Source organism: Cygnus olor, chromosome 21 (assembly GCF_009769625.2).
Source record: "Cygnus olor isolate bCygOlo1 chromosome 21, bCygOlo1.pri.v2, whole genome shotgun sequence".
Classification (NCBI taxonomy): domain Eukaryota; kingdom Metazoa; phylum Chordata; class Aves; order Anseriformes; family Anatidae; genus Cygnus; species Cygnus olor.
Window position 1 is genome coordinate 4588659 of NC_049189.1, and position 23143 is coordinate 4611801.

The following is a 23143-nucleotide window of genomic DNA, read 5'->3' on the forward strand; positions in this document are numbered from 1 at the left end:
TCTTCCAAGCACCTCCTCTGACAGCCTCCATCCAGACCAAACATCCGTTCACCCACCCAACCACTCGTTACCGTGACTCTCCGAATAAACCCGATCTCAGGTGCTGAGGGCGCAGCCCGTCCCCATTGAAGACCAAAGCTGAGTAAAAGCACGGTGAACATAGAGAAATCAAGGCAGAATCCGCTCCTGCTGTCACTAACGCGCGTTGTGGCTTCCCACTGAGGCTAACAGTAATATCACGTACCTGTAATAGTCATTGTGGGGTCAGCAAGATAAAGGGCTTTGTGTGCTAAGTGCTGTTTAGTAACAGGCACGTTTTCTACTTGCTATTTAACTTAATTGCATAAAAATAGTCACAGTAATGAAATAGGTGGCACTTCCTTTAACAGCTTGCTACTTAATGACATCAAAGCCCGATGCCACTGAAATCCATACCCACTGCCAGTTAATGAAGGTCTTAACATGAAAGCCTATGCAAAGAGCAAAACCAAGCTGTTGACAGGAACAGGAATGGTGCAAATACATTGAGATCTGAGATCGCTAGCATATACCCACAGCACAGCAGGCAGTAATGATTATTAATTATTTAAGAAAAGAACATAAGAGCACCAGCATAAGCTGAAAAAAAAAATATGCAGAAGCATCGCTCTGGGATCCTCCAGTTGGATTACTGTTAATTAGCACAGCATATGAGTCTCAGGAAAATTTCCAAAAGCATCTTATGCCAGTAGGACCATACAATTAAGCTATTGTCTGCACCCTTGCCATAGTATAAGTTTTTTTCCTGAGAGCATCATGGGCAACAAACCATTCACAACTAAGTACTGTATAGCTCTCCTGTCCTAGTTTAGCTGGGCGACAGCACAACAGTATTATACAATCATATGTTACAAAATTTAACATCCCAGATTTATTTAGAAAGATTTTTGCAGACCAAGATACTAGAAGGCTTCCTAAACCTTTGGGAAAATTTATATTTATTTTCTTAAAAAAATAGAGTATAAACCAGGTTTTGACCCACCTTAGTGTATCACCACCAACCTTACTCAGTTATGCTATCAAGTAAGGTGACAACTTCCTGTTGTAATAGCCACTTTTAGTGTCAAAGGACATGCTGCATGCTCAAGAGACTAAAACTAACCCTAATTCTAATGGTAAACCTAACCCTAATTATGACCCTAAGCCAACACCTACGTCACCAATTTCTCCCATCAAAATGCTCCCAATGGAAGCCTTTGGGTAGACCTGAACTCCCTCGGGGAGCCTTTACACAACCCCACACACAACAGGACTCTGAGCTTTCTCGCTCTCCAAACCCTAACAACCCTAACATTAACCCTAACAACCCTAACCCTAATTACAACCCTAAGGCAGCACATACATCGCCGATTTCTCCCATCAAAAAGTGCTCACAATGGAAGCCTTTTTGTAGACCTGTGTGAAATAAAGTTTTGTTTTTGCAGTGGAAAATTCCAGTGATCTTGCATATTCAAAAGTGATTGAACAGTGAGTTAAGCAGAAAAGGGGAAGGTCCCACTATCCCAAAAAAAGGAGGATAGATAAGAAAAACAAGACAAGAATTTTGATACCAGTAAAATAAAAACTCACGAGCCCCTATAGTCATGAGACAGGAAGGGAAAAAAAGAAAACGGAGAAAGTAACGGTTGGTCATATAAAATTGTACATATATGTAGTAAAAAGCGTCGAGTAGCTTGTGAACCTGTAGTACTCAGCCAATGTGGAAACATGAGGAATCAAGTGTTGGGTAATAGGGAAGATAAGGTTATGTTGTGCTCTCCTGCTTGCAGGATGCCCACCATTGCAATAAAAATGCTACGCCTGAGCCTGTGTTATTGGCTACAGATTGTTTCTCACAATTAGAACTTGATTTTAAGGTTCTAATTAAGAAATCTGCTATTAAATCTATCATTAATACAGTAAAATGTATTAAATTACAGTAGACATTTCAGTGCATGATACAGCAATACATATAGTTATATTCACTAACATTTTGTCTTTTAAGATCTTGTTTCAGAGACTACTTATTCCGAAACGTCTTTATTTATCCTGGACACGTAGTGTCAGATACTTCAGGCCCGCCTCTTCAGGTGCTCTGAACATCAGCAGCTCCCTTATGATTGAGGTGGAAGCTTGGATGTTTAAAAGTCACGGGAGAGAAATCTTGGGCAACAGAAAATTCACTAACTGTCCCCTCCCTCAGGTGTAAAAACTCAAAAAAAAAAAAAGTCAAAAACCAACCAAACAAACCAAACAAACCCACCCCATAGCAATGCAAGCTGTCACATTTTCCACAACTCCTGAAGAAAAACTCTGCTATGAGCACTCCTATTCCTCTCTCACAGGTAGCTCAGCAGAATTGATATAAGAGTTGACTTCCCTACCAGAAAAGACTTACCAGAACTCAGTGAGGATGATTTTAAAATGATGGATGTGGGGAAAACGAAGACACCTGCAGGCTGACTTTCAGATCTTTACAACATAAAAATTGTATTTGTCCTTACAGAGGCCACACTGGAAACAAAAATAAATGGTTATATTTTAATTTGGCTACCTTTTCAGCCACTAATGATACAGCCTTAAATACCTTGGTCAATAGGGTATCACTAATACAGACTTCAGTGTCATTAATACAAAATTCTCTGTCAAAATGAACTTGACTTTAACAGGTAAGTTAACATGGTAAATTATAAATAAGGGGTTTCCTAAGAAATCTTGTATTTTTCCTTTAATACAAAGGTAACTTGCTACTTTTCCATTCAAGATCAAAGAATGGAAATAATACAAGGAGACAAAAAACAGAAGAAACAGACAGCATCTGAAGCTTCAATTTTCTCTCTAACACCTCTTATTTCAGCTCAGTACAGTCACTAGATTCACCCTACAGAGAAAAACAATTAGATAAGGGAGCTTATATGTGGCCAAAAAGAACTCTGGGCAACTTTGCTGATGCGTTTAAAGCTACTGTACTTTATATTTTGTATTTCAGAAGTAAAATTGTAAACAAAAACCAAAGCACTTTTAATCTTCAAAGCAATGTATGATCAATGACAACTTCACAGCACTTGAGAGTCAAGTATCATAATCTGTATTTTATTCTGGAAAAAAAAACGTGTAGACAATAAGCGATCTGCCTGAGTCTAATGGTGAACTAGGGATGGAACTCAAACATCACAAGCTGGTATGTTAAACTGCAAAACTAGACATTCATGTAGAATCTGTTCTTTTGTTAGCGGTTTTTATTTGAGCAAATGATTATTATGATAAATGGAATATGGCATTTTTTTTCCAGCCCCTGTAGAAACATTAGAGATACTGGTGGAGGTAATTCCCAGGATTATTTGGCAAAAGCTTTAGCATAGCACACCAATTAATCTTCTGTGCCTCTGAAATTAATCTAACCACTTCAAGTAGGTTAGCTTAAATAACTGTCTGCTAGGGCCAACATATAAGTAGGTTCATATTGGCAACAGATTCCTTGGTTAAATTACATTTGTAATCAAGTTATTCTGCAGGAAATATCCAGCCTCTGGGTTAGAGCTATGCTTTCTGACCCGTCATGGCTTTGAGAAGGGAAGTCTGGCATGGCATACATAATCTTTCAATAACATTGATCATTAATCTCAGTCTCATCTTGTCCATCCAAATCACAAGAGATCTTTTCAAGAGCAGAAGGAGCACAACACTAAGAAGATATTCAGTCAGAAATCATTTTAATAGGAATTTTACAACTGCCTGCAGTACAGAAAATTTAAAAAAAAAATCCCGAAGTATTTGCAAATCAATAAAAAAGTTTCTCCTGAAAACGTACACACCTTTCTAAAACTGCAAGGAAAAAGATTTGCAAGTTATTGTAGAGCAAACTTACTGTGATCTGTTGGAGTGAGAGATTTAATTTACATACTAATGCTGCAAGCAGTTTGGGAGGGGAAGAGTTACTTAGCACCAGTAATGAGCAGAAAGAAAAAGAAGGCAGCAACAGTCCCCACGGACTGTTTTGTTTTCAATAATTTCAGACTGACTAATAAAGCCTTTAATAAGCTGCTCTCAGCTATAAAGCTGCAGTCAGCCTTTGTCAGAGCAGATAATACTGTCCCAGACAGGAAAATAGTTCTGATAGAATGCACAAAAGACCCCGTCTAAATAAAAGCTCCTCAAAAAATAGAAATGAGAAAAAAATCCATTAGTTAAACGAATGAATTATGCTGTCTATACTATATAGCCTTTCATTTCTAAAAGACTAGAATTCAAAAGGTTAACTACTAAAGCAAAATCTTTCTAAAAAAAAAATTATCTGGTTTACTCCAATCCTAGTTTACAATTAGACAAACGTGCTTATTTACAGTGCAGTTATGCCCTATAAATGCAATCTACATTACAATTGATCATGTTAATTTTCTGTTTCTAGTCTATGTTAACCACCTATTCTCGAAGTGACTATTATGTGACAGACATTAACATCACAGTTGACTATTTACATTTAAGACTATTTTTACTCCACTCGGTTTAATGGCAGTTCTCAATGAAGCTCGGATCTTGCTATAAAAGCCTAAGATACACACACAGTAGGTAAAACACTGACATTGCACTACATTAAGCACAGGATTCCTCAAAACAGTCAGTCATCTTCATTGCCGACAAATGCAACAATGCTGACAACTCCACTGTTGCCAAAAACAGCCATGCCATCAAGAACTGGTACTGAATCCACTCAACATTTGGATTTAAAAGTTGGTTTCTAAACCATTACCAATTCTAAAAGAATGTGGTAGCATCCTTACTTTTGGTACCTGAATTTCTTATTTTTTTTTTTATAACCCAAAGCACTAGCAAGATGGAATCTATATAATTTTTTCCCTAGGAGTTCTTTCCAGTGTTATTGCCATTCTTTTCTTTCTAGCAACAAAGTTACTGTGACAGGAGTTACTACATTTTACAGAGCAGCAGGAAAAAGATAAATTTAATTCAACAACAATTCAGGAAAACGTTTAGCTTGTCAAGGTTCCTAATGCGTTCACAGAAACTCAAAACTTAAAATCATGTTTTTAGGAGGTTGCTTTTACCATGACAGACAAAACCTCTGAATGAAGAGCCACAATTTCAGAGACATGCTTAAAATTTAAATAGGCACACTGCCTATTTTTTGACTATCACCAATGTTGTTGTCCTATCAGCTTTGCAATACAAAAATGTCCTCTTTTTAATATTATTTTCTGGCAAGTTAGAATAAACAGCGTGGCCTTTGGTTATTTGCTTATGTACTTTGCTCTTGTTTAAGGAAATACAAATTTATCACTTGGAAAAAAAACATCATATGTGGAGTATAAGCAGCAAAGTGGTAGCTTTCGTCTCTTGACACATTTCTGCCCCATCTTACAGCAAGGGGAATTGTCTGTCTGCAACTGGCTAGTTACACATTCTCTGACAGGTGCCATATCACAGAATGGACAGGGTTGCAACGGACATCTGAAGATCATCCAGTCCAACCCCCCTGCCGAGCAGGATCACCTAGAGCAGGTTGCGCAGGATGGCATCCAGGCGGGTTTTGAATATCTCCAGAGAAGGAGACTCCACAACCTCTATGGGAAACCTGTCCCAGTGCTCTGCCCCCCTCCCAGTACTGTATTAACAGCACGTCGATTCTCTTGCAGCCAAATGCTCCCTTTGCCAATGATGCTTCACGTGCTTTCTCCACTTTTGAAGTTCTCCAAAGAAAGGAAGTGCTAACTCCCTGTTACAACATCTAGTCCAAATGACCAAAAACTATCCAATATTTGAATTCTTTTTGAATTGCTTATTTTTGAATGGGCTAGAAACAGAAAGCTGAACAGATATGTCTACATGCAGCTACACTGTGTAAAAAAAAAATTATGATTTACTGCTTCTAGGTTCAGAAGCAACACTCATAAAAAAAGCCAAACTTTTCTCCTCTTTCTGTTAAGACGTAAAAGATGCAAGTGTTAATAGCTAAGACGATCACAGAGGTTTTTGTATTCTATTCATATCCTTTTTCTTCAGCTAGTGATAAAATAAGGAGAAATAGTGCTGAATTAAAACATGAAGCTGCCAGTACTGGAAGAACAAGATCCCTAATATTGATTTTACAAAGAAATATAAAAAATAATTTATCAGTGTTAAACACAGATCTAGAGTCCCAAGTAGTTTCTCCTCAATCAGAGCTAAAAATTCAACAATACAAGATTTTAAATCATCCGATAATCTGAAACTATTCAGGATTCTAACTTCCTTGTGGAAGCACTGACCTTCTTCTCTGCTCAGCACCACCACCTGATAATTAGACAGCTACAGTTGCATCAACATCTAACGAGAGCTTCCCCCACTCTTTTTTTTTAATTTGTTTCTACTTTAAAGTTATTCCATGCTATCTCAGAAATCCTGGGAAATAATGGTAGCATGCAGTTATACACCGAGAGCTCAAATAAGAGGTCACAGAAAGGGCTTCTCATTGCCATTTCCTTGCAATGCCCTGTCATTTCAACACAGAAGGTTAAATTTCTCCAGAAGTCTCTCTACAGGGCTTCCATTGTTTGTCAATCAAAGCTGGGACACAATGACACTCATTCATGTGCACAGTAAACAAGCAGACAAGGGCCAACGATCAGCATACAGTCCCATTTTGGGTCTTCTGCAAACAGTTTGTAGAAAGATGGTACTTCAAATAAGCTATGTCAGTTTTTAAAAGATGCAATGCATTCCTAGTATAAAATACTTAGTAGGGGGCCCAGACAAAAATTAAGACGACTCGAGAGCAACTTAAATAATCACCCAAAAAATAACTCATTCATTAGGACTGTTCCTGAAAAAAGATCTGCTTGGTACAACCACATGCAAAAAAAACGTATTTAATAGTTAGAGAAATACACATTCAGAAGAGTTGAAAATAGCCGATTCTTTTCAAAGACAGTCATAACAAGGTTTTGTTTTTAGAGTACCACTTAGTGTTTAGCCTCAGAACTTACGTTACTGAGAGGTACACAGACACCAATGTTACCAAGTGCACTTTAAGGTTTTTTACTTCATATCTTCTGTTTAAGAACCCAGGAGATTTAGGATTTGTTGATAGGTTTTGCCCCCTTTTTTTTTTTGCAACATCTTAAAAATAGAAAAAACAATTACAACGACAGAAGTCCAATGCTGCTGACAACTGGAGAGACTCGAGCCTCACACACCTCTTCATTGTTTTGCCTTTTCTACTTCAAAACTTGCTAGAGCAAAAACTTTGTCTCCTGATCCTGTGAAAGGAAAAATATTTTCAGTATTAGTAGAAATTGTATTTTAGAGAATTTCCTTACATACAATATAAATCAAGCAAAACATTTGAAATCAAAAGAAATCAAACCTGCATTTTGAAAAGCAGAACACTTGAGCTCATAAAAAGAAAAAGCAGAGATATACTGGATTGGACAGCTCCAAAACTATGTAGAGAGCTGCTAATGAAGCACCATTTTGATCAACAGGGTTCCCACCTTGCCTGCACTCAGAAAGAGGAGTACTGAGAGTTCGGTCACAGAACTAGTTCATCTGTACCCTGACATAGTCTGGCACATTCCTGCCATTCATAGCTCTTTCATCACAATTCTAACAGTAAAAATAGAATGAAGTGTCGTGCTTATTTAATGCATATTATACACGAACTTTTGGTCTTGTCAACATGATTAGAATTACAACAATCATGGCAAGAAGAGTGCTTTAAAGCTCTATTTTGATAGTGTGCCAGTAATTGCAGCGTTCTCTGCATCAAGCAGAGGAAAAGGCTCTCCTGAGGAGTCATTAATGCAAAAAAGTATTGTTTAACTGTACGAGTGATATGTCTACTTGAGACAGGGCATTCAAGGCTTCAGCATTATGTGGAACACTTGCCTTTTTGTGGCTTTTTGGCACTGAGTTTATTTGCTGCATTTCTTTTCCCTCATGGACAGTGTATCAGAGTTTTATTGTTAATAAAATCGAAAAACGCATGTCAGAATTTAATGGCATGAATCTTTTGCTTGTATTTTCTGTTTCATAGAGAATCACAGGTATTTCTATTTATCACTGTTTGAAGAGGCAAAGAAATTGGAATTTATGAGAATGAAAACTTACCAAGGTCAGTGGAGACTTTCTCAAACTGGCTCAGGGCTGCACCAGCATTTGCTGACAAGAAGGTCTCCTCATCAGGTGTCAGCTTAATCAAAAAAGGCCGAACTGAACTTGATACCTTAACTATGCATATCCCCACCATATTCCCATCATCTATATCATGAAACATGACAGCTTACAGGGATTATCAATTTGCAGTTTTATCTAATACTAAAAGCCAAAGTAAAAACGCAAGCTACTGCCCTGCACTGAATTACCTTCCTCAATATCCTCTGTCAGTTCAGAAAGGACAGTGTATGCACCACTAAGTTTTCAAGCCCTCCAGTGATAATTTTTGATGAAATGGTCACCCTGCATCTCTGTACCAAAACTAGCCAAAGGATGCAAACCACTTTTTTTGTCATGTGGTCCATACACTAATGAGCTAAGCTCTCATTTAAGAAGCTTCAAAGCTTCTTAATAAGCTCTCATAAGCATCTCACCTCCTATCATCTACTGACAAAAGCCAAAACAGAGCCACAGCCAGCTTTGACCACACTAAGAGTCAGTGACCTAGAAAACCGTCTCTTCCTTTAAAGTGCTGTGAACCATCAGTGACATTTACACATGTAGATTTTGCTTTTATGTTTGTGTTCTGATGCCTTGGTGACAGATGCCCATAAAATATTTACAATAACGAAGCAATAACCTACATTTGAAAGGTTCAGATATCTAAGTTAAAATTCACTCATTTAAGTACCTCAGATATACATCCTTATTAAAGTGATGAAGAATTAAATGTGTCAAACTACCCACAGCAATTGTGTCAATTTAACAATTAAAAGTACAGGCTACAATAGAACATCAGGTACAAACATTGAGAATTATGACAGATGTAGGGAAAAAACTACTAGTTACCTGTCTTTGCTGTATTTCATAAGCAAGCATCGAACTACCTAACATTTTGCAGTACAGCGCAGACAAGCACGTAATATTTACCAACATTTGTCACATTCAGAATAGATGTGAAACCGCTATCCTGGGAAGTCCTCTGTGAAGTAGGTTACTGATCATTTTAAAAGATAAAGAGGCTGTCAAAGCATAACATAGTGGCTTGTCTGAGGTGACCCAAGGAACTCACGCCAGGTCTAGGTAACTTCACACATTCAGTTCACAATCTTAATTAGATGCAAATCTTAATTAAATGTTTCCAAAACATTTTTTTTCCTTTGACAGTCTAACAAGAACAATATTCTGACGGAAAGCACTTGCTAGTATCACTTACCTGGAACGTACCTCCCTTTAGTACCACACTTGATATTTTCTATCACATTCCCTCATTTACTAGGAAAGTTTAACTACAGAGACACACAGCAACTCATTTTCTTCATACACCTTCAACAAAAAGAAATAACTTCTCTTCCTCCCTCTAGCGGTAAAAAACACACCACACACACACACACAAAAAAAAAAAACAGGATTGTTCTGCACACTGATGCGATTATTGGGGAAATACAACGTTTAACATCTACCTCTCAAATGTATATATCTCACACCAAGGAACAGATATTATCAACAATACAGAACTGAGTTGAAGCTCAATGTGTGTCAAAAGTCTTTGACAGTCCCTGCTAGGTGGATAGGCGTTAGTTAGCTAGTAAAAGACTCGTATTGCAGCTTTCGTATCATCATCTTGTATGAGCTTCTACGTGATTCACTCCTATGGCCCAACAAAGATAGTAATAGTCTTATATAAATGTACAATATTATTTGGCATGTTTAGTAGTGAGTGCTTCAAGACGTTTGCTATGAAAGCAAGCTACATTTTAGGATTTGTTCATTAAAAAAAAGTTGTAATTTCTTATTTTAATATATAAGATTTGTCTTCATTATATAGATAAAAAAGTCTATTCATCAACTAGCTTTCATACTAACACTTTACCTTCTCACCAAGCTTTCTGAGGGCAGTCAGGATTTCAACTTTCTGTTGCGTGTATAGGTCTCGTCCCAATTTCCCAACCATTAAGTCTCTGTCCATCTGTATACCAAGAAATAAAAAGTCAAATCATATAAACATCCCAGTAGTTTCACTCAATAAAACAGCATGACCACTGCAACAGCCTAAACATACCATCAGTAAGCACGGTACCCATGGAAGTAAGGGACAGACCTAACTATACTTTAAAAGACGGCTGCACATTTTTTCTGACATTCTCCAGATACTCTGCACCTGACATTAGCATTCTCCATGTCTCTGATCTTGAAATTCTTCTAATAAAAGACTTGAAACTCTTCTAATCCAAAATTATGGATTCACACATCACTGATACACAAGGGAATCACATTTCACTTAATCTAAATCTCAAGTTCAGTCATAATCTGAAACACGAATGCACTCAAATGCCCCCAACACAATTCTAGATTCAAACTCTTCACATCTTCCATCTGCAATTATACTCAGCTCACTTTTTGTTAACCACATTTTTGTTTTGAAACAGCAAGATAGAGAACAACTCATATACATTGTTGTCCCCATTACCACAATGAACATTCGAAACTGGACAAACTGAAAGATAACTTCTTTAGCTCCTCGTGATGCCATCACCAAGTTTCCTAACACACTTGGTACTCTCCTTGCAATCATTACAAATTTAAATAAGTCTAGTTCTAATAAACTGTTCTTAAAGTAAAACAGAAACCTTCACCTCTGCCAACCTTGTCCTCAATTGCCTTGGTTGTTTCTTTGCAAACATTCTAATTACTTCTGGAGTTTTAAATGCTTGGCTGATGGCTGCTTGTATTGCCTGCAAGGAAAAGAACAAGAATGACCAGAACTAATAGCAATCATAAACTATAGCTGCATGACAAGATTAATGAAGGCTGGAAAGCATCATTAGTATCCTCTGCATCATTTGATAAGAGAGCTTTTCTTTGTTTGCATAACCACAGAACTTAGATGAAAAAAATATCCAACATTTACGCAGGGCTTGAAAAATCCACTAATTGGTGCAATTATTCTGAGAAAAAGATGTGGAACTTTTAATTAGAGTCCAGGTCTTAATTAAATTTCCAACATCTTCCTGATATTATCAGGACACAAGTGAATGTGCTGTGCTATCTTAAGCAGTTTTTATGCCCGCACTGACAAGTACAGTTCTTCTAAGAGTAAGCAGAATGTAATTGATGAGGTCCATCTCCTGTTGCTATTCAAAATACTCTACAGAATATCAGAGCTATTATATTAAATCTCACCACAGTTATTTTTCAACAAATCATCATTTCTCTGGAAACAGAGCTCAAAACATAGGGCTTGGAAGGAACAAACCATGCTTTCATTAAACACTTGAAAAGACAGAAAATGGATCAAAAGTTTAGAAGTTGACATAAAATAAGATCAATACACCAGAAGAACTTGAATTTACAGTCACCATTAGTCTTTTCATTTGGACTGGGATGACTCTCTGAAATACAAACCTGTGATACGAGCATACGAAATGCTATCTTCACCCTTCTTAACAAATAGGCAAGAACTTCGTTTCTCACCATATATTGTCCTGGATTGTCTCTCACACCTTTTAAATTATTTAGTAACTTTTTCTAATATTCAGGCCCTGCAGTTTCCCACATTTTTTCTTCTACAGTGTTATCACTGATACTATTTTTCCCCTCCTGTTGTAAAATGAAGAGACCTAACCAAGTTTTTAATATGTACACATACATTAAATAATAAAAACATTCAGTGCAAAGATGCAGGTTTCACGTGCCCCTGTATAGATATTATAACAGACCACTTAGATCTATTTCCTGTTTCGCTGAGTCCAAGCAGAATACAACCTACTTTTAATAACACATCAGTCAGACAGATCTGAGTAAGAATCATCTTTACCAGTTGCATGCCACTGAGCTCATCCACCAAAGTCATATCTCCAGACATAATCTTCTTCAGTGAGTCATTGATCTCACTCAGCTGTTCTAGAGTTTCTTTCTTTGTTTCTTCATACTCATCTGCATCTAGTTCCTCTCTAAAGAAGAGCCAACAAGACGTATTAAATCACAGGATTAAAGCTGAGATGTAATATGGAAAAAAAGGACATCAGGGTGTATCATGAAGCACATATCCTCAAATAGCAATAAAAATATTCACATCACTTCACGTTATTCTGCTTCTAGGCCTCTTAGCTGTTATTTGGCTCATGAATATGAGTTTGCTTCTTGTTTTTGCACCTCTTCATAGTTGTCCATGCAGTTGTGTTGCTTGTACAAATTCACTTGCATTAAAAAGACACTGACAACTACAAGGTACTAAACACATGGTGCAACATTTAAAAATTTATTTGGGATCTCAACAAAAAAATGCAGTGAGATTGCCTTACTTAAAGGTAAGATGGATCAAATTATCTGAAAAGCCCACCTCTTCACCCCAAAACCATCAAGCAATTCAGGAAAAAAAAAATGTCAGCCCTTAATCCTGCTGTTTAAGCCTTGGTAAACTCAAAGAATGACACACAGAACTGTTCTTGAAAATACATTAAATATGTATCGCTTAGGCTAGTTAGAATTATAGCCAGAGAAAGCATCTAAAACCAGACAGGATGCTTAAGTACCACTAATGAGATGGAAAAAAAAATTCCTTGGCAATTCCATCTATTTCAAATTTTACTAGCCTACGAAGACCGAAAGAGTTAGGAGTATCACATGAAGATGTTAAACAAACCACGGAAAAAAATACACAACCAAATCTGTAATTATAAGACAAAGCAAAATAAAAGCACACAAAAGCAAATAACTGCTATTAAAAAAGCATATATGAAAACTGAGAATTCTGTGAACAGCTACTGCAAGTTAACAAGTCCCACTGAAATATAAAATTTCAAAGAAAATAGTAATGAGTATTTTTGCCCTCATTTTCCTCAAGACAATAGAATGACCTTAATACAAAATGTTTTTTTCCACATCACTTTTACTACCTAATACTAACACCCTATCATAGTTTTTAAAAAATAAAGACACATCAAAACACAAAGCAAAAACAAAAAAACACAAGACTTTTGAAAGGTACAGTTCCCTTCTGCCAACCACTTAGGAAAAATATTCCCATTTAAGAGGAAAGCATCTACTTCTATTACCTGCATTCCTCCAGATCTTGAAGCTGCTGCATTAGCCTATCCAACTGCTCTTCCAAGTTCTGTTTTAGTTTAGTGGTCTCTGTTGTTCCTCTTGAAGCCATTTTCAGTTTTCATGAGAAAATCCGAAGTTGTTACATAACACTCCTAGGAGAAAGAACGTGTTACTGTTACGTATCAACACCTTAAAACATATTTTAAAGTGATCCAATTGATCAATATATTGATGACGGAATGTCTAATAAAAGCACTTCGAGATCCCAGCAGCAGAAATACTGGAATATTAGGCTGGGTCTACAGGACTTTTTTTTTTCTAGCATGAAATCATACACCAAGATAGTAACTCAAACAGCTATATCACATAGAAACGACTCCAAAACCTAGCATCAATTACTAATGACTTCAGGTCTCTCTATATGAAACAGTAGGCTCTTATAGAATTCTTTAGGTTGGAAATGACCCTTAAGGTCATCAAGCCCAACCATCAACATTATCAAGTCCACCAGGAAACCACATCCCTAAGTCCATGTCTCTTCAATACCTCCAGGGATGGCGACTGCCGCTTCCCTGGGCAGCCTGTTTCAGCGCCTAACCACCCTTCCCGTGAAGAAATTCTTCCTGATATCCCACCTAATCCTCCTCTGGCACATCTTGAGGCCGTCTCCTTGCATCCTAAAACTCCTCAATTTTTATTCTTCGCCTTCTCTACAACTGCCCCTTGGGAAACTACTTAAGAGACAACAACCCAAATTTAGGAGTTTGAAGCACGTAAACACCCCAGTTGAAACCATTAGCCGTAGAAAACTAGAACGTTCTAGAGAAAATCCGCGCTTCTTTGGATATTAAATAGGCCAAGTGGCCTCAGCGCAACGATCCGAAGGCTGCACCCGGGCGACACGCCGGCTCCCCCGGTACTGAGCAGCCGGCTCCCAGCACTTGCACGAATGCCACCGGCTCGCCCCGGCTCTGGAAGGCACTCGGGGAGGAGACACGACCCTCCCGCGGCCACGGCGGGAGACGAGCGGTAAACGCGAAGGGCTGAGGGAGGAGACGGGGAAGAGAAGCAAGGCCGGCACCGCCCGGCCTGCGGCTCCGCGGGGCAGGGAGGGGAGGCCGCAGGGCCGCCCGCAGGCAGGGCAGGGAGCGCGGAGAGGGGCCCGAGCCCCACACGGATCCCCCCGGTGCCCTCCCGCCGCCCGGCCCCGTGTCGCCGCCTCACCTGGGGCAGGCCGGGAGCGGGGCGCCGCGGGGCCGCTTCCGGAGCGCCGGGGCCACTGCGATGGCGCCGCCCGCTGCGGCTCTGGGCGCCGGGAGGCCCCGGGCGGTAAGAGACGGGGGTTCCGGGGGGCCGGGGAGGGACCGAGGGGACCCGGGGGGGCCGGGCTCTCGTGGAGGGGGTGGCTGCTGAAACGGGCCGGGCAGCGGCGGGCCCAGCGCGGGGCAGCTGCCAGCAGGAGCTTCCTTCTGCACGCTGACAATGTGATACGTCTGAATCTTTCTATTTCTTCGGCTGTTCTTAATAAATGAGTGTTTGCCTCGGAAATGTAAAGGTGGTAGGCCAAGGCGGACTCACCACGCTGCCTGCGCACCCATGGAAGCGAACAGCTTGGTTTTCAGGACTGCCAAAATCTGCTGTAGGCACATCTTGATGGGGTTTGTGCTAATACATGTCGAGTGTCAGGGCTGCAAGTGGTGCACACTACATGAAATCACGTATAAGCATGCTGAGATTTTATGTAAACATACATGTAAAGGATCATATACATTACATTGCACATTTTTTTCCTTATGAAAAAGTGAAAATGATCCACGGCATCCAGTGCTTACAGAAACATTGACTGAGCACAGCCTTACCTTGTTACTTTTAAAGTCTCTACAGAGAGATTTTACTAACATTTTATTTAGTACTTGATATAAGGGAACAATAACGGATGTGGCTGTTTGCAGTGCTGTGAAACAAACCACACTTAACTGACTGTGCACATAGCTCATACCAAAGAGTTAGAGCTGTATGAAGGTCATTTCGTACAGAGCAGGTCCCAGCTCTGTAGGTACTATGCTGTGTATAACCATGACAAAATAGCGTCAGTAATCACAATACCTCTTGTCATCTGCGCTGTTCTCCACATCAGCCATGTAGCTGTTTTCTATGCAAATGGTCCTAGACAGAGGATGTCAACGCAGATTGGGAGGCTGAGGGTATGGGCATACTGTTATGTTCTTAATTTCTATGCAGATATGCAGTGCTACAAGGTGATTTTATGATGCAATACCTGCCTGTTTCTAAAGAGTGCAAAAAAGGATGAACAAGGACGTTTGACTAACTCCAGAGAAGGCACTATACATTTTCACCTTAAAATCTTCCTTTTTTTTCCCTTACTTTTTTTTTTTTTTAAAGCAGAAAATCAATCCTTTTCCAATTTGCAGTATGAGTCACTTTCTTTAGCAAGTGGGGCTTTATGCATTACAAAGGCAAGTCCAACTCCTTTCCTTGCCTGTTCCCATAGTAACTCTTCTAGCTGATGCCCCTGTGAAGACTGCATTCCAAGTAACACCAAACCCTTCAAATGCTGAACTACTCTGCAATAATAAAGAATATTTTAAAAGTTTGTGAAACTCAAAAGCACAGAAAAGTACCAAAACTTGCAAAATGTACCTCATAAGATGCCTTGCAGGATTTCCTTTTATTCAAGGGCTATTTGATGTTAGTAGGTAGGAGCTGTTAGAAGATTCAGCTGTGATGAGATATATCACCACTGTGGTGGCACCGAGCATTGCTGTTTCTTTGCAAAGAAGACTGATCGTGAGGCTGACCTTGTGGGATTTTTCCAGGCAGATTGTGCTGTAGAAATAATGGCAGACTATTCAGTGCTCAACACAAATGCCTCAGACATCTCACAAACAGTAACAAGCAGGAGAATGGCCCATAATATATTCCAGTTTTCATGTGCTTGTTCAGGGCCAGCCTAGGAGAAACCATCTTGGCAAGCCAGAATGTTCTCATGAAGCACTGAGGAGCAAAAATCCATGCAGTGGGAGGAGAAATTAAAAAGACGAGTGGTGAAATTTCCTTATTTTCCCCAATTCTTAAACACCTTTCTGAAACTCAGGTTGCAGAGTTGAAACAGTGCTGCTGTATTTTTAAAAAGGGAAAAAAAAAGGTATTTAATTGCAGCTTTCACTAAACTTTTTAAAATTCACTTTTCTTCTATCATTAGTTCCACTGGTATACACAGTACCCACTTTCCACAAAACCAAGTAGATTGGTTGTTTTCATGTTTAGGCCATAGCACTGTCTTTCTGCATACTAGGAACACGTAAAATGTAAATAAATCCTAAACAAAGAAATGTTAACCCTCCTCTCTTCCGGAATTTAATTCAATATAATGATAATTATGTAGATTTTGCTGAAAATATTCACTGCAAAGTACATCAGCAGCACTGGGAACTCTCAGAGGATGTTCTGTTCCCCTCTATAAGCACCAGAAGTAAGGAAGTTCCCTGCAAACATGTCTCTTGGCAGTTGATTGGCATTAGCATCTGAAAAAAAAAAAGACATTCTAATAAAGTTTGTCCTGAAGTTGGAGACCTTAATAATCTCTCCTCCTGATTTTTTGGTTGTTTTTTGGTTGTTTTTATTTGCTTGTTTTTTTTTTTTTTTCACAAGCTGCTTTTCTTTAGAGTGGGCAGTACACTGGCCTCTCTTTTGGTGAGCTGCCCATTTTTAATGAACTTCTTAAAGGTGCTTCCTTCTCTTGCATATAGGAAGGAATTGCAACTGCCAAGCTAATACATGGACAAGGCAAAGTTAGGTTCACATATCTGTTACATATGTCGTCCTCCTTGCATTCTATTCAGGAATAACAAGGAAGAACTAGAGACAGTGGTTTTAATCTCTTAAAAGCTGGATAATGCAGTATCACATGAATGGTCACAGGCCAAATGCTGATGGAAGGAAAATACGGTGATCAATTTGCCCTTGAAATCATCTGCTTATTGGCAGCACAAGTAAGTAGAAATAACTATTTTTAATCTCTCTTGCAGTAACTAGGCCCAACATTCTCCTCTTGGCTCTGTAGCTGTGAGGAATGGCTATGGAAGATCCCGACAAGAAGACTGAAGTAGTACTGCTGGCCTGTGGGTCCTTTAATCCCATTACCAACATGCATCTCAGGCTATTTGAGCTGGCTAAAGACTATTTTGATGAAACAGGTAGGATGGTAATTTATATCATTTAAAACAGCTCTCTATCCAGACACTTAAATGTTAAGGTGAATATTTTGTTTATGCCTGTTTGACAGTGATAGATATTTTTGGAAAACTAATTAGGTATTGAAGCTAGAATGAGTATGTATCCTACTGACTCCTGTAGGCTAAATACAGTCTCACTTATTTGCTGCCTTTTACTAATTCTAACGAACTAAAACACTGGTTTTATAGTTTTTCTTTCTGAAATTAGAAAGGCATGAGTAGATGTCATAGAGATATATCTTTCTTATATTTCTTACTGAATATTTAATTGTGCGTCCTTGTACAGTGGCAGAAATATACCGTACTTTTCCACTGGGCTAGTTATTAGAGCTGTCACTGATGTTCTTAGAGACTGCAGTGAACAATGAGTGTGTAATAGTTTAAATACAGTACTGTGGAAATAACATCTGCTCAGCCACTTTTCATGTTCTTGTGTGATATGCGTTTTTTTTCCCCACAGGAAAATACAAAGTAATCAAAGGAATAATTTCACCAGTAAGTGACGCATATAAGAAGAAAGGTCTGATCAGTGCTGATCACCGAGTAACCATGGCAAAATTAGCTACTAAAAACTCAGATTGGGTGGAAGTTGATGACTGGGAAAGCACCCAGAGTGAGTGGTTGGAAACAGTAAAAGTTTTAAGGTATTCTTCTGCAAAATCCTAAAAAGTCTCAAGAACCTGTAGAATAATAAGGAATGGTGTTAGCTATTACAAGTTAAACTAACCCCAAATCATGTGAATAAACTCAGTGAAGTCAAAAATACTATTTGTATAAACATTGTAAATGAAGGATTGCAATATTAGTCCTAAACGTACACAAAATGTGCCTGTGAACAATTTTTAAGATCATATATTTTTTCTTAGGCTCTATTTAGTTTTTGTGCTGAAAAGATATTCCCAAGGAAAGAACAGAGACTAAAATAGGGTGGGCATAAGCTATGCAAGCTTCCCTCATTTGATTTTGTTTGTGTTAGGCTGCCCATTTGTGTATTTAAAGGTTGGCATGAGAATCATCTAAAGGCATTTATTTATTTATTTATTTATTTAATGTTTTTCGCTCTTTCAGTCACTGCTACTTAACTGAGGTTCTTCTTTTTCTTTAAAAACAAGGAAACAAATCTTGTAGTTGTTGCTTTGAAATCTTTGCACTTTTACCACCTTATAAGCCAACTCTCAGAAGTCCTTCTTTCAGCAGATCAGTTCTTGGATGGGTTTTCTGTGAAGACACTGCAAGAGGAAGTGGTGAAAGGTTATTTAGTAGATAATACTCTTCCCTGTATTCTCTTGCATCTTTAAAATATCTAAAATACCTCTGTTTTGCAGGTACCATCATCAAAAGCTTTTGTCTTCTGATCCCACTAATAGTCCGCAGAATGCTTTACCTTTAACAAAGCCAGGACGGAAGAGGAAACAGGAACCAAATAGACACGAGCCTATTAAAAAAAAAAATCAGAGTCCAGATATAAAAAGTTAAGTCTATTTGCAAATTAAATGCTTAACAATAGTTGCTATGTCAAGGGAATTGTGCTGATGAGTAACTTTTTTATGCTACTTCTTGTTTATGATTTTAGCAAAAAAGGTTACTCATCTAGATCCCAAAGCATAAATAGGTGGTTTTTGCTTGTTTTTTCTTTCCTTTTATGCAATCCCCTCCACCCCCTGCCATGCAAAAGCTAGCTCCTCTTCTGTAACTCTATGGAGTGTCACATAAAGTTTTAAAACCATAATAGTATCCCTTCCTAATTAGCTATTCTGAAATCCTCTCTAGATTTTCTTTTACTTTGATCCTTTGATTGACTCACCCCAAAGCTAAATAAGCATATTAGAGTATATTTTCTGGTCCTCTTGCATGAGAAGACTTCCATAACCTTTTTTCAGAGAAACCCTGTGTTAAGGCTACTAATTGTAAACTATATGCTCTGAATCTTTTTTTTATTTTAATTTCATCTTAACCAAGATGGGAAGAGTTAGCCTAGGTATTAAATGTCCCCATCAAGCTAGCTAAAATCTGGTGGCCTAAACCAAGCCCAGCTTCTCATTTATTCTTCTTTTTAAGGTACCCCACAGATTAAACTGCTTTGTGGAAGTGACGTGCTGGAATCCTTTGGGATCCCCAACCTGTGGAAGTTGGAGGACATCACTGAAATTGTGCAAAATCATGGCCTTGTATGCATCAGTAGGGCTGGAAGCAACGTTCAGAAATTCATCTACGAATCTGATATCTTGTGGAGACATAAGAATAATATTCACCTTGTGGAAGAATGGATCACAAATGACATTTCCTCCACCAGGATCAGGAGAGCATTGCGGAGAGGCCAGAGCATTCGTTACCTAGTGCCTGATGTAGTTCAGGCATACATAGAAAAAAATAATCTATATAATCCAGAGAGTGAAGACAAGAATGCTGGGGTTGTCTTAGCTCCCTTACAAAAATATGCAAGTGATTCCAAGAACTAACAGGCACTATACAGCGAATTTACTTTCTGCTGTGAAAAGGTACTAGTTCAGTAGAGGAAAATGTTTTTTTTCTTTAGTTTTTATTTGCCTGTTTGGTTTTGGTGACTTTTTTATTAAATAGCAGGCAAATTCTGTGGCTTTAGTAGACATGTAGTTGCTGTTGAGGTTTGGTTTGCTTAAGAATTGGGCCTACACAATCCTTTTTAAAAATACAGTTAGAAGATTTTCACTTTTAAGCATATTGTCACAGTTCATGAACTAAATACAAGAATTCACAGTGGTATATGAGAGTACAAATTGATGAACAGAACAAATGAAAATGTTCTGATGTGTTTTAACTCAGACCGCTCTGACTGCTATTTATAAAATAAGAACACAAATATTTTTAATAACTGTGCTGTAAGTAATAAAGCCATTTCATTTCAAAATGTACCACTTACTGATAGTAAATCCCTATAATTATTATTACTTTTTAAGTTGCTAACATATGATGCAACTTAAAGAAATGATTTAGCTATACCCTGGAAGGGAAAAATTTACTCCTGGCTGAAATGGCACTAGATAGATCATGCTTTTAGTTGCCTGCCTTTCAAATATGAAGCCCGTTTACTTGCTCTCACACAGTTTGCTCCCCAAAATGCCTTGTGCTTTACCTTCCCATTCATGTTTCCAGAGCTGTAGGTTCAGTTCAACAATGTTTCTCACAAGAGGAGGGACCTACTTCAGAAACTGGTTTATAGCCATTGATTTAATGGAAAGAAGTTAATAATAGTGTCATTGCAGATTCTCAGACAGTTGTCCCTTTATTTCAAATAATAAATGAGCCTTTACGTTTGAGCCAAATGTATATAGCTAGATATGTTTTTATGTTAGTGGAGTTGAAAAGAAATAGTAGGACACTTAGGACTGTTCATAAGTGAAATGTTTTTCTTTGCTGGAAATCTGGTTTAGAATCTAAAAACATACTGTCTGTATTAAGTGAATATAAACTAAAGAGGCACTGTGAATGTCATGGTAATATAATTCTACCTCCCTTTCTTTGCTGTCATCCCATTTTTAGTTTGGATTATGTGCCTTAATAAAAATGTCAAGGTTTCCAAGACGCTACCTAACAGGTCAACAGCTTTTTCATACTATCTCCTCAAGACAAATCTGTTCACATTTTTCAGATCAACAAAGCCAACAGAACATGAAGTTCTTGGTGTGCAGAGCGTAGGTGCTGGTGGGCAAGTCTAGAACCATGAACTTGCTTTGGGATCATAACTGTGACAACCTGTCATCCTCCTTCCCTGGCATGTGATTCCCAAAAACTAATGCAGAGGTGTGGGCTTCACTGAGAGCTTAGGGTGAATCTGGAAGCCACAAGCCAAACACAGCCAAACAATCACGGGTTGCCTTAGAATGTGCAGGGCTCATATAGAACCCAACTGGAGAGTAAAGACTCTAGTGGGAGAACATGTAACATGCAGTGGAGCTAGGATCACACATACAAACCTGGAGCCCCACGATATTATAAAATTACCATGTACTAGAACCTCTGTTCTGCTAGGTCTAGCCTGTAAAGGTGGCCATCTGTGGTGGTTTTTCTCGGGTGGGCAGCCAAGCTCCACCACGGTCACTCTCTAACTCCCCCTCTTCAAAGGCACGCCATCTACAGAGAATGTACAAGGAGATCATTAGTGTAACAAAATCAAGGCACAGCTTAGAAGGTCATCTGTAACTCTACTGTGACATAGAGTAGCATCATAGATCTTATTTTTTTTCCCTTGGTGATTTCTGCATCAAATGTGCTCAGTCTGCCATTTTTTCCCTTAGAGCTTAGGCAAACTTACACAGTCTTTTGATAATGAGGCTGGGTTCATGTATCATCAACAGTTACAAAGGCACTGAAGGACATATTAAGCCCCTCTGTCACACCTTAGCATCAAACTGCCATTGAAGATAAACTATATTATTGATGGTGCATGTGAAAGGATAAGATCTCTGTTACTCTTTCGTCTGTTGTCTGTCTTAATGGTTGACAAGAACAGAGAGCAGGAAAGTTTTATTTTCAGCATGCACGTCAACTAGTGTGCTTCTGAATAAACAGAGCAGATATTTCCAGTAGGAAAGCACCCCATTTATGTGGTCACTTTTCAGAGTAAAACTACACTTTAGGATTATTCTTCTAAATAATGACACTGGTATATATTGGTGCACTGTATAATTCTAGAGAAACTGCATATTTAACTGCATGTTTATAAAGCTGTGATCTTCAGACAGTTATTTCACTGGGTTTTAATGTAGTTTTATGTGATGGGTCTTTCAATAAAATAAATTGCATGCAATATGATAATTTTAATCATTAACCAAATCTGATGTTTGATGACTGCATAACTTTTAAGTAGTAATGATGTCAGTATTGTTTTGTCTATACAAAACAGAATATTGTTCAAAAATTGTGGTGAATATTGATCTTTTGTTTTACCAGTGGGATCTGGAAATCTCCCTATTACAACACTAGAAGTAAACATATACTGACAATCTGCTGTTCCAATCAGTTCTAAGTATCAGCATCACAGTCAGTGAGGTGTCATATTCTGAAATGTTCAAGTAGTAAAACTTGCAAGAGTGGACTAAATCTAAGAGAGAATGTATATACTTGTAAATGTAAGGTTTGTGAATCATGCAGTTCATTGAACTTTTTTATGAAAGAGTTGTAATGCATTCACAGCTATTCTGCAAGAAAAGTGAGGCTTGCTTTCTTAACATTATTGCTTTTGGTTCTACTCTATTAAGAGAACATAGGGTCCTTATACCACGTAAGTAATTCAGATTCAAATTATTTTACAAATACTGCAACAGCAGTAGGAACCATTTAATTTACTTCTGTAATGAGGCCACATCGTTGGCAGAATGTTTTATATGCTCAGTGCTGCACAACAATTAAGATGGAGATGGAAAAAATATCTTTCCACAAAAAAAAGGAAAATAGGGGAATTTGTAAGGGAAGATGAAATGAACCATCACAGGAGGTGGCCAGGACATTAGGGAGTTCTCACAAAATTAGATACAGATCCTTGGCTTAGTCTTGAAATAGCTACCTGAGTATCCTCTATATATCTTAGTTTGAGATTTAGAACTGATTTACAGAAAGAAGCACCACATCCCAGACAATCAGTACAATCTTAATTTTCAACTAAAAAGTTAATCCAGACTTTTGTGGAGGATTTA

At 38.3% G+C, this 23143-nt stretch overlaps 2 protein-coding genes across 7 annotated transcripts; one reads left to right on the top strand and one right to left on the bottom strand.

The window, feature by feature from the left end:
• Positions 1 to 6865: 6865 nt before the first annotated feature.
• On the bottom strand, positions 6866 to 14899 carry LZIC (leucine zipper and CTNNBIP1 domain containing). 4 transcript variants are annotated; one of them, XM_040533485.1, is made up of 7 exons: positions 14794 to 14899; positions 13224 to 13367; positions 11984 to 12119; positions 10803 to 10901; positions 10040 to 10135; positions 8122 to 8203; positions 6866 to 7271 (listed from the first exon to the last, which is right to left on the bottom strand). In XM_040533485.1, the coding sequence occupies exons 2-7, from the start codon at positions 13322 to 13324 to the stop codon at positions 7213 to 7215; spliced, it is 573 nt and encodes a 190-aa protein (XP_040389419.1). In that variant the 5' UTR covers positions 13325 to 13367; positions 14794 to 14899; the 3' UTR covers positions 6866 to 7212. The 4 variants fall into 4 exon arrangements, with proteins under 4 accessions (XP_040389419.1, XP_040389416.1, XP_040389418.1 ...); XM_040533482.1 differs by lacking the exon at positions 14794 to 14899 and adding an exon at positions 14440 to 14550; XM_040533484.1 differs by lacking the exon at positions 14794 to 14899 and adding an exon at positions 14052 to 14183.
• Positions 14109 to 22255, top strand: NMNAT1 (nicotinamide nucleotide adenylyltransferase 1). 3 transcript variants are annotated; one of them, XM_040533477.1, is made up of 5 exons: positions 14109 to 14244; positions 17265 to 17432; positions 17932 to 18115; positions 18797 to 18942; positions 19530 to 22255. In XM_040533477.1, exons 2-5 carry the CDS (start codon positions 17309 to 17311, stop codon positions 19928 to 19930), a joined length of 855 nt encoding a protein of 284 aa, XP_040389411.1. In that variant the 5' UTR covers positions 14109 to 14244; positions 17265 to 17308; the 3' UTR covers positions 19931 to 22255. The 3 variants fall into 3 exon arrangements, with proteins under 3 accessions (XP_040389411.1, XP_040389412.1, XP_040389415.1); XM_040533478.1 differs by lacking the exon at positions 14109 to 14244 and adding an exon at positions 14433 to 14544; XM_040533481.1 differs by lacking the exon at positions 14109 to 14244 and adding an exon at positions 16986 to 17028.
• The last annotated feature ends 888 nt before the right edge of the window (positions 22256 to 23143 follow it).